The following is a 13,866-nucleotide window of genomic DNA, read 5'->3' as shown; positions in this document are numbered from 1 at the left end:
AGTGACTGTCCCACAAAGACATAAGCTGCAGTCCTGTACACACTTAGGAGTAAGTTCCATTAAACTGAATGGGGCTTACTTCTGAGTAGACATGTATTTGATTGCTAGCCTGTACACCCTCATTGTTCTCTACCCAAAGGAGGGAGTTTCATTAGAACCCATCATTGCTCTAAAATCTCTTGGATTCTGCAGGAGATGTTCCATCATACCCAGTTGCTTTGAGTTTGCGAGACCTGCTATAGGGCATGGTGCATATTAAATGTATTTTATTGGCCTGTGTGTATTATGCTGCTAGATAAAGTTTTTTAAAATTGGTTTTTTATAGTTGATTGTGCATTGAGTAGCCTTTGGTTCAGAAAGGTGAGTTGTATTTTCTGAAAAGATCTAAATTTGTCACTGTGTGGCAGAATAATCTTAATGAGATGGTCAATAAAAACTTGACTGGAAAGATTTTTAGTATTGATGCTTTTGTACTGAGCCAATCATTAAATAATCAGAGCACAACTGTGACTGCTGGGTGTCCTAGTATCCTAGTTTCTTTAAAAAAAATTAGCTTGTCCGGGGGTGGAAGTTTTTCACTCATCTATTCTATTTCCACTTGAATCTTTCTATTTTTGTGAGTAGAAAAGTCAGTTCCTGGTAGTGTGTATATATATATAGCCTAAGTACAATTTTCTTTCTACCCTAGGACTTATAAATAAACTTGCTCATGGCCTTTTTGTCATTGCTCTTCCGTCTGGGACAGTGATTCTCAGTGACAGGACCTACAGAGGCCCCCCTGATAATCAATTGTTTGAAGATAATGAAGTACAGGACACTTAGGGAGGAGTGTTTTTCACATAAGAGGTAGTGGAAAGAGTTGTCATATCTGCAAATTCATGTTGGGAGGAATGCTTAAGCAGTTAGTGATTTCTGGCTGTTGAATGTTTGAAAAGTGGGGAGACAGATTCAGTAGCATCATAAAAATCAAGTAACAGAAGATCTCACTACGAATTCTGGGGCCCGAGAAATGAGTAAGGGGCATAGAGGGCGAGTGCTTTGAATGCTGAAAAGTGGATTTGCCAACTGTGTGAAGTGTGTTCCGAACTCTGCTTTTGTAGGACTTGGAAGGTGTGGATATTACTTTGGGAGTCTGCTCCAGTGGCCTTCTTGTGTACAAAGATAAATTGAGAATCAACCGTTTCCCTTGGCCCAAAGTGTTGAAGATTTCCTACAAGCGCAGCAGCTTTTTTATCAAAATTCGACCTGGCGAGGTAAGCTATGGAGTCATATACTATTTTTATTCCTTTTTAAAAAATCTGACTTCTGTCTAAGAAAAATATTGACAGAGCAGATGAACTGTTCTGCAGATTGTCCAAATTGTATTGCAGTGGACAGAGGTCTAACATGATAGTTTTCTGGCTTGCTACTTACAATGCACTTTATGTGAGGCTGTCCTCAAACATAGTTTGAAACTTACTCTGTATTGTTGCTCTCTACAGCATGAACAATATGAAAGTACAATTGGATTCAAGCTTCCTAGTTATCGGGCAGCTAAGAAGCTGTGGAAAGTTTGTGTTGAGCATCATACATTTTTCAGGTATGTTTCTTTCCCCCCATCCAATATGACAAATGGTGTGTGTGTGTGTGTGTGTGTGTGTGTGTGTGTGTGTGTAAAAGCTGTAAGTTTTTATTCCAGTTGTTGGTATACATTGCCAGGAGTTGGGAAGGAAGCCTCTAATTTGCACAGGAAAACAGGAACATAGAAAGCTGCCTTACACCTAGTCAAACCCTTGGTCCATCTAGCTCAGTATTGTCTACACTGACTGGCAGCAGCTCTCCAGGGTTCTAGGCAAGAGTCTTTCTTAGCCCTACCTGGACATTCTGGGGACCTTCTGTACACAAAGCGATGATCTGCCACTGAGCTAAGGCCATTAATCTGCATAATAATAATAATAATAATAATAATAATAATAATAATAATTTATACCCTGCCCATCTGGCTGAGTTTCCCCAGCCACTCTGGGCGGCTTCCAATCAAGTGTTAAAAACAATACAGCATTAAATATTAAAAACTTCCCTAAACAGGGCTGCCTTCAGATGTCTTTTAAAGAGAAGATAGCTGCTTATTTCCTTCCCATCTGAAGGGAGGGCATTCCACAGGGCGGGTGCCACTACCGAGAAGGCCCTCTGTCTGGTTCCCTGTAACCTCACTTCTCACAATGAGGGAACCGTCAGAAGGCCCTCGGCACTGGATCTCAGTGTCTGGGCTGAACGATGGGGGTGGAGACGCTAATAAAATGTAGGTAGTCAACTTTTACCATAGAAAGAATGAAGAAATGAGAATGTGGTAATAGGAATGAGTGCTCATAAAGGGATTTAATTAACTGAGGACCACTGTGGTACAGTAGGGTGGATGAACCAGGGATACCTGGGTTCAGATCTCCACATGACTTTCTCAGAACCATCTTGGATGAGTCACTGTCTTCATTCAATGTAATGCTAAGATTATAGGAAGCTGCGTTATACAGAAGCAGACTTGATTTACCTTCCTCAGTAGGTTCCCCTGGGTTTCAGGTAGCAGTTCCTCCTAGCCCTTCTGCATGCAAAACATCTGCTCTACCGCTGAGCTGTGGACTTTTCCCATGGCTTGCTACCCTAAGTGCAGCTGTTTATTTTTCTCATATGAGTGAATGGTACTCATATGGGGGGGAAAATATAGGGGGAGCACTTGGTGACACCATTGGGGTTGTGATGGCCACCATGATCTAACTCATACAATTTAAGTTCCTATGGGTTTATCTTATGCAAATAATTGCCACCACGCTGGATCTTATTTGACTCGTCATTATTGGTTTATTGGTTGGAGATGAGTAATGTGGAAATATTCGCATGCATTTTAGGCTAACATCCACTGAAGCAATTCCCAAGAGCAGGTTCCTGGTACTGGGTTCTAAATTCCGATACAGTGGTCGGACACAGGCACAGACAAGACAAGCTAGTGCCCTGATTGATAGACCTGCACCACAGTTTGAACGGACAGCAAGTAAACGGGCCTCTAGAAGTCTTGATGGTGGTGAGTATCTAAACTTCCCTGCTTTGCTATAGGGACCCCCTTATACCAGTCTTAATCTGTAGATTTTCTGTTTACAGATTCTGTTCAGAGCTTCGGTTTAATTTGGTTTTCAGATGCTCATATTCGTTTAAAGGTTTTTTCTTTATCAAGTGGTGTTTTCTTTTAAAAATTATTAAATTAATTTGTTTTACGAGGTTGTCCATGGTATATGCCCTAGGGGAAGAAAGAATGTAGAACTCAGTAACTTATACACAGTTCTTACCACATCCTGAACACATGGGTGCCACTGCAACTCCATTCCTTCTCTGTTGGGAAATGTGAGGAGCCGGTTTCTAAGAGCATTGATGCTGGTGTGAGAAGTCACAACATAGGCTCTTCACATTTGGTCCAAGGTTACATGGGACAAGGCATGATTGGGATTGTAATGAATCCCAAGCTGATGAGATAATGTAAGAACTGGACTCTAAAATTCTGAACGTTCATAAAGGTAGCTTTTATATTATCCCCACAAATTAAATGATGTGCCTTTGAATGCATCCTGTTAATTCTAACTAACAGCTGTACAATTTGAGATAAAATTGTAAACTATTTTGGAATGAGGCAAAATTCCACTTTCCATCGTTGCCCTGCTGAAACTCAAATTGAAGAACCAACAACAAAGAATAAGAGCAAACAATAATTATATCCAGACTAAAATCTACAATGTTCTCTTTATATATACTATATCCTGAATATTCTGTAACATGTACACAATTTCTTCAGCTAAACGTGGCTCTCAAAAAATAGAGTTCAAACCCGTAGAGGAGGAGAAGCAGGAGGATGTGGTGTTGGTTGGGGTTCCGGAATCAGAACCTGTGGAACAAATTCGAGAGAAGCCAGGTATCGCTGTGGGTAGCTCTGATTCTCTCTCTCTTCTTGCCTCTGCGGTGCCTTTTCTATCCTTTCATGAGCTGAGACATCTTATCTGAATCTGAAATGCTTCGTATGTTCTGGCACCCGTTTTTCCCCCTTCAAAGAAATAAAACAATGTCTTAACTGGTCAGAACACAGTTGGCCACTTCTGTACTTCACTCCGTAAAAGCCCTTGCATCAGCAGTAGTATAGATTTCAGAGGGCTGGCCAAAATTCTTTGCACTTTGAATTAATTGTCAGGTGACTGAAATACAAATATTTGCTCATGCTGTATCAAATTGCAACATAATGGAATGGAAAGAAAAGAACTTGAGATGGAGCTGTCTCCCCCCACTCCTGCCCCTCACCACCCCACATCTGAATTCTCAGATTGAGAGCTTTGTAATTGCTGTGCTGGAAAATAACAGATTTGCAACCCTAAAATTGTATTCAAACTCTCCCAGGTGTATAGGACACACTTGCTTCTTTCAGTTGTTTCAGAATTAATGTTAATGAGGCCTTAAGTTTCTTACGAAAACTTAAGTGTGTCTCTAAAGACATAAAATTTTTCATAATACTTTCCCCAAAAACTGATACTTAGAAACTGCATAGCTTCTCATCTAATATACATTTGCATTTGCTATGTTAGCTGAGCACATTTCTGTCGTAATGAAAAGACTCTTACAATGGGTCTTGAACTAGTTTTCAGTTTGGCTTCTTCACGCTAACCTTTCATGTTATTCTGTTATATTCTTATCAACAGGATCTAGTCAGAGCATTCTGCTTATTGGTATTGGGAGCTCCTTTTTAGCTTTATACAAATGAAGTAGGGTTTATCCCTGTACATTTCTTTCTGCATGAATTCATTTTAGAAATCTAGTGGGGTTTTTTTATTATTTGAGCACTGGAGAATCATTTCTTGCGCACAATATTAACTTTGCATACTATAAGGCTGAACAAAAGTACTTGAGAGATGTGGCCTCCTACAGAACAACATCTTAGCTAATACAAAAGCATGCTCTTTGTACTTATTTTAGTGTGCAGGTGGTGGAGTTGTGATGGAGATCTAACTTCTTAAGTGACTTTAGACAAACTGTATTCTCTTCAGATGTGTGCCTCTGTTGTAGATAAGAACAATATAACCATAATGATTGTACCACTAATACACTAAATTCTTCATATAGGTAAAAAAAATTTTTTTAAGCTCTGCCTGTTGGCTGACTATTGGACTTTTGCATTTTAGAGGGAGGGTTGTATCCAGTGCTAGTAATACTCAGAGTAAACCCGTTGAAATTAATGGACATGACTAATATATCAAGTGTTAGGATTGTCAAAAGGCAGCAGCAGCCTTGGTAGTTCTGTCACCCTCAGAAGTTTGAAGGTTGGTGATCCAGGTGAGGACATTTTCTGTGGCAGCCTCTAATCTATGGAATTCTCTCCATACAGAGGTGCAGCTGGCACTTTCGCAGTATAGCTTTTGTCATACGCTAAAGCTCCAGCTCTTTACCCTGGCCTTTGACACCTGAGAGAGAGAGAGAGAGAGATTTTAGGACCCACACCGTTAGTCTGAAATTATTTTTTAAAACTGTGTTTTAATAACATATTTTTATATTATTGTAGCATTTTCTGGAACCTTAGGGTGAAGGGTAGGTAAGAAATCCAATGAACAGTAAACACCGACAACGACAACAACTTATGTAGGTCCATTAATTTAAATGGGTCTGCTTTGAGTAAAGCTTTGATACAACCTAGAGGGTTTTAAAAATTGAAATCTTACTGGCGGTTTAATAACTGTGCAATTCTTCTAGCGAAAGATACGCTTGAGAATTTTGAAAAAATAGTGACTGAGGAAGAGCTGAAGTTTGAAGTATTTAAAGTTCCTGTTCCAGAAACAAAATTAGTGGAATCATTAGAAAAACAGTCAGGTACAAGTGTGACAGCTTCTCATATGAGTGTGGTTTAACATTCCTACATTCCTTTCTGCTTTCTCCCCTGTTGAGAATATTAAGATCCTAAAGGCTAATATCAATAATATAAGCCCCCACATGATAGTCGCTGAACTAACCATACCATACACAAAAGTATGCAACCTTTCTAAATAAAACAATAGCAATTTTATGCTGTATCTGTCTTTGTGTAGTGCATGATTTATTGAAACATATTACTGGAATCTTATTTTTAAAAGCTTAAGATAAGGAATAATAAATACTCTGTAAGGTTAGCATTCGGGCAAGGCAAGATTTGCCAGCAAATGTAGTCCTAGCAGTCTTTCCCTTTTATTCTTAACAGTTTTAAAACGAATGCATAACTTTTTTTAGCCATACATGCTCTTGAAAAGTTTGACATAAGCCCAATAAAAGAAGAGGAGAAGGAAGAAAAAACAATTGTGGTGCAGAATCTAGAACAAAAACCGCTATTACTTGAAACAGTTCAGGAGGAGTCAGGTATAACAGTGATAGCTTTTCACACTTGTGTGGCTAATATTTTCTCCTTTGTAGTTAATACACTCTCTCTTGCTTCTACCACCTAAGAATTCACTAGTGCTCACTGCAGTGACAAAAACTTACTAGTGGCATGGCACTCTCACAGAATGGTATGAGATTTCAAAGAAGCAACAGCTCTGTTGAGAACTGTTAAAGAATAATTTAAATTACCATCATTCTTTAAGCACCAAATAGCATTGTGAAAGTTAGGGAACATCCATAGATAGCAGTTTTGAAAAGGGCTGTATGTAGATTGAATGCCATTCTAACCTTTGCAGAATGCATGCTGGGGCGTTTGTGTTTTGCCTTTCCCTTGACTTTACGTACTCTAGAGAAATTGCATGATCAGTGTAGGTAAGCATGACCTTCCAGTAGTAGCAGATTAGGCCCACAGTGTGGAGGGAAAACACAAAAGGTTCCTGCCTTTTGGGATCCGTAAAGAACTTAACAGGCAGAGGAGGAAGTGCATGATCCTACAGCCTGCTCACAATTTCTTAACCATACTTAAAGTGCTTCTAGTTAATGATAAAGAGTGCAAGACATAGATTGGTGTCCAAGATCATACTTTAACTTGAGTAGCTTAGTTTTTGATTATTAAGTATATTTAATTGATTAAACATGTACTTGGTATTTGAATTTAACCTTTGAAAATGTCTTTTGTGAAGGCAATGGCTCTTCTGGGGGGACATATACAATTGTGGGCTGATAAGAATTTCTCGGTGCTATTAATTAATACTAATACATTTTATGTGTTTTGTGTTGGGGGCAGGAGGTGGTACTGCACTTGCACATTCTCCTGCTTCCTTAGCGGTTTTTCTTAGCGCCCTCTGACATTGTTATTGTGCGGTGCCCACCTGCACTGCAAACATGTCAGCAGCCCAATATCATGTAGGAAGAGTCCACATTGTGTCACCTCTTGATGCAAGCATTGACCCAGTTTCCAAGAAAGGTTTTGTAGAAAGGTGGTGTAGATTCTCCCATACAACCTAGGGCTTTTGATGCTATCCTCACAGCACAGGAAAGAACTGCAGTATTGCAAGTCACATCACAAGGGTCATTAGTGTTGAGGCCTGTCCACCATTTTAAACAAACATGTTTATAGTCAACAAGTTCATATTTTCTTGGGTCTTGGGTTTTGAGTGTATTGGTAGTAGGTAAACAGCAGTAATCTGGCTTTTGTTGTAATATTGGTGAATATTCACACCACAATTAGCTGTTTTTATAAAAACAGCATTTGAAATATCCAAGTGCTTTTACAGTGTGGATTTGACTAGCATTTTAAGTGTGTGGCTCTTGAGTGATATCTAATTTTGGTTTCTTAACTTTTATTCCAACACATGGTAAAAACAAACTTAGCCTTCCACATTAAACCAGTGCCAGCTGCTTTGCACTTCTTTCTTTTGCATTGCTGTGACTCCTTTCCTCCTGGTTTTTTCATTCTTTGGGGTCGGATTTTGGGGGTTTCCCTCACTCTCACTCACTCTCACTAAATCAAAATATATTTCTACTCAGCAGTTGCAGTGGTTACACCAGACCGAAGCCCACGGCCTACATCTGCACCAGCTATTGCTCAGAGCCATGTAACCGAACCAACTCCTCCAGTTGTATCTGAAAGCAAGGAGCCAGTGGTCACTAAAGCTGAGAAGGAGAGAAAAGAGGTACAACACGAACAAACTCTGCCAGAGAAAACCAAAACAGAGCCTGCTGAAGGATCCCAGGTATGTTAGACTACCAGTGTTAAATTATATATTGTTTGCTTGTGTGTGAGAAAAATAAAAAGTTGAAGGGTCCTTTATGTAGGAGTTCATCTCAGTCAGGGCCCATCCAATACACCTTGTTGCCAAAAGCAGCCAATAAAGGCGTCTCCTTGGCTCACCAGGGAAAGTGGACCCTTATTTCCTCTTTGTTCTGTATTCTGGACATAGGTTAGAGTTGGAATGGCAGATTACACTACTTGCCCAGCCCTCCTGTCCCTGCCTCCTGACACAGGAGAATGCTCAAGCTGAACATTTGTCACAGTTGTCCTCAGTGGCCAAACAATTCCCACTGTGACTAATATGCCATATGAACCTTGTAACCAATACTTTCCAGTAGTCCTTTCTCTTGTCCTGCCTGACTATTCTGCCTAGGTAGGGGGATGACTGTACTTTCCAACTCCGCATACCTGCAGCTGGAGAGAGTTGCTCACCCTCTGGCTCTTCTGAGAACACAGAGTCTTTGGGTTCCTTCCAAAATGCCTGTGCTCTGTCAGAGGGGTCTACTCTGGTATTCACTGTGGCATTTGCAATCAGTTTGGCTTTATTGGTGTCCCAAGTGACTTTGTGAGTTGCTTGTTCTATCATACTTGTTTTGATTTCAGTGCTGCATTTGAAAACAGTGAAACATATTTTACTCCCATTGAAATCTGTAGGAGTTAAGGAGAAAATTTTGTTCTTAAGTCCCATATTGTGGCTGTACTCAGATGTCCTTTGGGCTTGGTGACAACACTGTTGTGATGAGAGGTACAATCTATTTTCTCCATGAAAAGTTCTGATTTTAACACTCTTGTTGCAAAGATATGCAACACTTTATACGAGTGTATAGGGACTTATTTGCTATTACAAATTATGGCCTGCTAGTAAGCAAAACCAAAATGTATGGCTTGATCATATGACTTGTAATGACATGGCTTGATTGGCTTTGCAATCCCACTAATTCTGGTCAGTGACCAGGCCTATTCTTGAGCTGAGCTTGTGCATTTACTGCTGCTGAGGTTTGAACTCAGAATCTTTCAGCAGCTACAGAATATCAGTTTATTTGCTTTCCCTGGATTAACAAGTTCTTTTTATGCTGACAATTAGACACAGGTTGATTGTCATTCTTTACATGATATAAGAAAATAAACCCTCCATGATAGAAGCTTCTTAGGAGAGGACTACTTTAGCATTTTTCTGCTCATCTCTTACATATATTTGTGTAATGTACAGTAGAGCATACACTTCGTTTGTTGGTGTGACTTCAGACGGCCATATGGTATAGTTCTTGTGTTCCTATAGTTGGGAGAAAGTGGAAAAGACAAATGAAATGAGCAGGGCTTTGTAGCATTAATTCTTAAGCCTTTTGGAAGAGGTTGTGTATTTTAAGCTTAAAGAATAATCAGGGGAGGGGAATAGGCAAGAGAGGTTTTTGGAAAAGGTGTGAAATTATTTTCTCAGCTTTGGAACTTGTGGGTCATTGAATGATTATGATTGCCAACAAGTTCAGGACACTACAATAGGACGCCCTACGATTTGCACTGCATAATTAGCAGATAATTCATTGTCACCAGATACAATGATATCAGGGAATGGGTCTTTCCATTGATCATACTCTGCTTGTGAGTTCTGTGGAGACTTAGACTTAGATAGTTTATTACGGCCATAGGCCCACATTCAATACATCATACAGCAGAACAGGTGTAACAAGATAAAATTAATAAATTAAATTATGTTTAAGTCAAGTACATCTCAATCCGTAAGTTTCTAAATTCCATTAAAATAAGAACAATATAGCGCTTAAAGTATCAAATTATCAATATAAATCAATATTATTTAGGCAAAATCAATAATCATAGAGTAATCCATTTTTCTTTTTATAGGCTAATACTGTTATCAGAAATCTGGCAACAGAAAGGGACCTACTCGGATCAGAATCTTGCAATAAATGTATTAGCTGTGTTTCCAAGGAGTCACCTGAGATTTCCAATAATAAAGGGGACAAAAATCTGCTCCGGGAAACTGAATGTAGTGAACAGCAGAATAGTATATGTTGTAAAGATTCTATAGATCTATTATCACATACACACACCACTGAGATCCGACCATTGGAAAATCTATTATTCAAGACATTGGAAGGAAAGACGTTAAATCTTGCCTTAATAAAGGCGTATCTGTGGGCCGCTACAGACAAGGAAGTCAAATAAGATGGTAAAGTTCTGTGGAGCATTTAGCTTCCCACTGATGAGTCAATTCCATCAAGGCATTTTTATGACCCAACAGGAAATCTGAGAGCCAGTTCTCAGGGTCATTTTCATCTCCATTACAGCGCTTTCCAAGTGATTTGTATGGAGATGGTCACATAAGAACCAGAATCTCCATTGATACACATTTTCAGCTATTGCAATACCAGCTGAGAAGGCATTTTCAGTGGAGCCAGAATTGACAGCATGAACCAGTTCTGTATTTGTGTGTATATCCAGAAATAGGAGTAATTCAGATAAAGTCAGTAAGTTGACAGATAGGAACGAATGGAGTTGATAGCACCACCACACAATGTACATTTATTTCAATCATTGTATCCCAAAGGATCATGTAGCTAGATTTTCACATAGTAGGCTTTTAGTCTTCTTTCCTCCACCCGAAAGAGCATATCCGTGTACATATATCATGCTTCACTGCAAACCAGACTTAAAATTTGGGAGAGTTTCACAGTTGGTTTATGGTGCAGCACGTGAGTCCACTTTCAGATTGTGCACACAAAAACTTTAATACTAAAAATATCCAGTGGGGCTTGCATAGGAGCCTCTCCAAAAGCTCCCTCGAAATGTCTTATTAGTATATAACTTTTAAAGTTAGATATTTCCTTAAATATGTGAGAAGAGTTACTGTCTTAACGTATATTACTCTTAAACTGGGAATCAAAAGAACTAGACAACTACTTAGTTATTTGTGATTATATTGATGTTTATTATATGATCACGTGCATGATGTTTTGAGTTTGATTGCTTTGTGGTATTTATTCGGAGCTGTTACGAAGCTGCATACAAATAAAATAAATAGTTCCACATGCTCAAGGAACTTGAACCAGGCCATGTGGGAAACTGTTCAGGGTGGGGGGAGAGCTGTTCAGGGTGGGGGGAGAGTTTAGGCAGTATGTTGTGATATTCTTTCCAGTCTACAAAGGGAGAATAAGTGAAAAAACACACTGGATGTGTGCAAGCATTTAGGCATGTTTAAAGTAAATTTTGGGATCTTTGGTATTGATTCTCGGTGGTGGCGCCTGCCCTGTGGAACGCCCTCCCATGAGATGTCTGACTTTTAGAAGACATCTGAAGGCAGCCCTGTTTAGGGACGTTTTTAATGTTTGATGTTTTGTTTCTTTTTATATATATTCTGTTGGGAGCTGTGCAGAGTGACTGGGGAAACCCAGCCAGATGGGTGGGGTATACATTATTATTATTATTATTATTATTATTATTATTATTATTATTATTAGCATTATTAAAATGTATTAACCCTTAAATTTGATCAGAGAGTGGATAGGAAAATTGAATCTAGAACTTGTTCCAAAATTGTTTTCTTACTGTATTTTATTTCTCTCTATATATTTTATTTCTGAAAAATATCTATAAAAACATTATAAAATGTTAAATTCAAAGTAAGTTATGGTGAACTAACAAATTGTCACTGTAAAGGTATGGTGTCACTTATTTCTGTAACTCTTTAAAATCTGCATGTTACTTAATGCATGCTTACAAATGTTTCAAAAACGACTAGCTGTTTTTGAAACAAACCTGTTTTCAACACCCTACTAACAAAGCAAAAAAATGTTTTTGCCACTTTATTTTTTTAATGTAGGTGGGGAAAGTGCATATCGAAGTGTCAGTACCCACCACAAATGGTGACCAAAATCAGGTTTGTCTGGTTAGGTTGCTTGTATTCTTTATTTTATTTTTTATTTTTAAGGCTGAAAGATGAAAGTTCCAAAATAAATAAATGAACAATTTTTTCCTCCCCCTCCCCATTTTTTATATAATCTATCACAAAACAGCAGCGTGCAGGAAAAGAGGAAGAACCAATAAGAATGAGGAAGGTTAGCTGTTTCTTCACTTTCATCAAAGCAAAATTACCATCTCATTCATGCATATTTAAAAAGACAGTGTCCTGGTTGCTTCATGTGCCTTTTAAAAAATCAGTAGTTGTTAATTTATAAGACACTCTACTCTGTCCAGATGATTTGGACTAGATTTTATACGTTGCAGATAACAACTTAATTCTTGGCTCCTTATAAAAATCTACTCATCCATCCATGAGAACTGTGAAAAGTCAGCATTTAAGGAAGTGAAAAATGCTTGACTGCAGAAGTAATATAAGAAGGAACAGATTAAAATATTTCAGATTGCATACATATATTTAAGTATATCATTTATTAATATTAATAAATACCGATTTTAACCCAGCAGGACATTCTGATGTCCCATGCAGCTGTATTCCTCAAAATGTATTGCCTTCCATAGAAAGTGCATGATCATTTCTTTACTGAGAGAGTGCTCACAACACAAATAGGCCAGTGAAGCCCTAGGGACTGTTTTTTTAAAGGGAACTCATTACATTTCCCCATGATTCACGAGCAAAACTTTTCATTTCTCTCAGATTCTTCACATGATCTTGTGGCTCCATACCCTACGCCCCATTGGCATATCACAGCTCTCCAAACGTTAATTTAACCTTTTTCGTTTTCCGATTTGCAAATTCCTGCAACAACAACCTTTTAATTTTTTTTGTGCTTTTTTTTTTGTTTGTTCCCCCCCTTTCTTTCACTTTCACAGAAAAGATCAAAGAGACTAGATGGTGAAAACATTTATATAAGACATAGCAATTTAATGTTGGAGGTTTGTATGAATTTGAAGCTTCTTTCGGTTGCGTTTGCCTGGACCCTCTGCATTCTTTGCTGAACTCTTTTTTCCTCCTCTGCTGCTACATTTGTTCTGTTTTTGTTTTGCATGCTGTTGCATGAAGACGTTGAAATAGGCTTTTGCATGCAATAAACATGACACTATACAGCCATTTTTCCTACCTGTTTAGATTTTTCTTCTGTTGAATTTACCTGAAAAATATGTGATTGGGATAGTTTTTCACTTGAGTGTTTTCTAAAAACTCAACGACTTGATTACATGGCTGTCTACAAAAAGTCAAGGGCTGCGAGGAACCAAGGAGGTAGCCAGGTTTTCAGACTTGCATTTTGTGATGCCATTCTATTTCCTGTAAGCCCATTACCAACTTGAGAATAGATATTTAATAGGGTTCTGACAGAACACTAAATTTGTGCCCTGATCTTTCTCCAGTGCCTTTTCCTTTAAGATACGATGCATGGATGACTAACTTGTGTCCACCAGATATTGTTGGACTACAACTCCCATCATCCCTGACTATTGGTCTTGATGCCTGGGGTTGATGGGAGTTGAGGGTTCAGTAACATCAGAAGGGCAATACTCCCCCTCCTGGTGTATAGAGGGGCAGTTGTTGGTTATAGTAGAAGAATCGCTACAAATTAGGAAATACCAGTAGGGTAATATTTTCATTGGGATTAATGAAGCCATCATAAAGCAGTAAATAAATATTTAAGATCCTCATAACTCTTTAGGCACTTAACAAAATAAAAGAAGCGTAGTGGTGGAGGAATCTTCCTGGTGGAAAAGCC

The 13,866-nt window shown here is 38.6% G+C and overlaps 1 protein-coding gene across 33 annotated transcripts in view; it reads left to right on the top strand.

Moving 5' to 3' along the window:
• EPB41 (erythrocyte membrane protein band 4.1) overlaps positions 1-13,866 on the top strand; it is a 101,156-nt gene that overhangs the window by 46,641 nt on the left and 40,649 nt on the right. For 16 of the 33 annotated variants that reach the window (XM_081201899.1, XM_081201870.1, XM_081201884.1 and 13 more), the window contains exons 9-18: positions 1,101-1,253; positions 1,482-1,579; positions 2,883-3,055; positions 3,818-3,934; positions 5,755-5,871; positions 6,265-6,390; positions 7,942-8,147; positions 12,024-12,080; positions 12,217-12,258; positions 12,995-13,057. In XM_081201899.1, coding sequence (XP_081058025.1) covers positions 1,101-1,253; positions 1,482-1,579; positions 2,883-3,055; positions 3,818-3,934; positions 5,755-5,871; positions 6,265-6,390; positions 7,942-8,147; positions 12,024-12,080; positions 12,217-12,258; positions 12,995-13,057 — 1,152 coding nt within the window. The remainder of the gene's footprint in view (positions 1-1,100; positions 1,254-1,481; positions 1,580-2,882; positions 3,056-3,817; positions 3,935-5,754; positions 5,872-6,264; positions 6,391-7,941; positions 8,148-12,023; positions 12,081-12,216; positions 12,259-12,994; positions 13,058-13,866) is intronic. The other 17 variants (XM_081201890.1, XM_081201893.1, XM_081201881.1 and 14 more) reach the window with 16 other exon arrangements.

Source organism: Podarcis bocagei (assembly GCF_964188305.1).
Source record: "Podarcis bocagei genome assembly, chromosome: 7".
Classification (NCBI taxonomy): Eukaryota; Metazoa; Chordata; class Lepidosauria; order Squamata; family Lacertidae; genus Podarcis; species Podarcis bocagei.
Note: the sequence above shows the minus strand (reverse complement) of the source record. Positions and strands in the feature narration are given on the sequence as shown.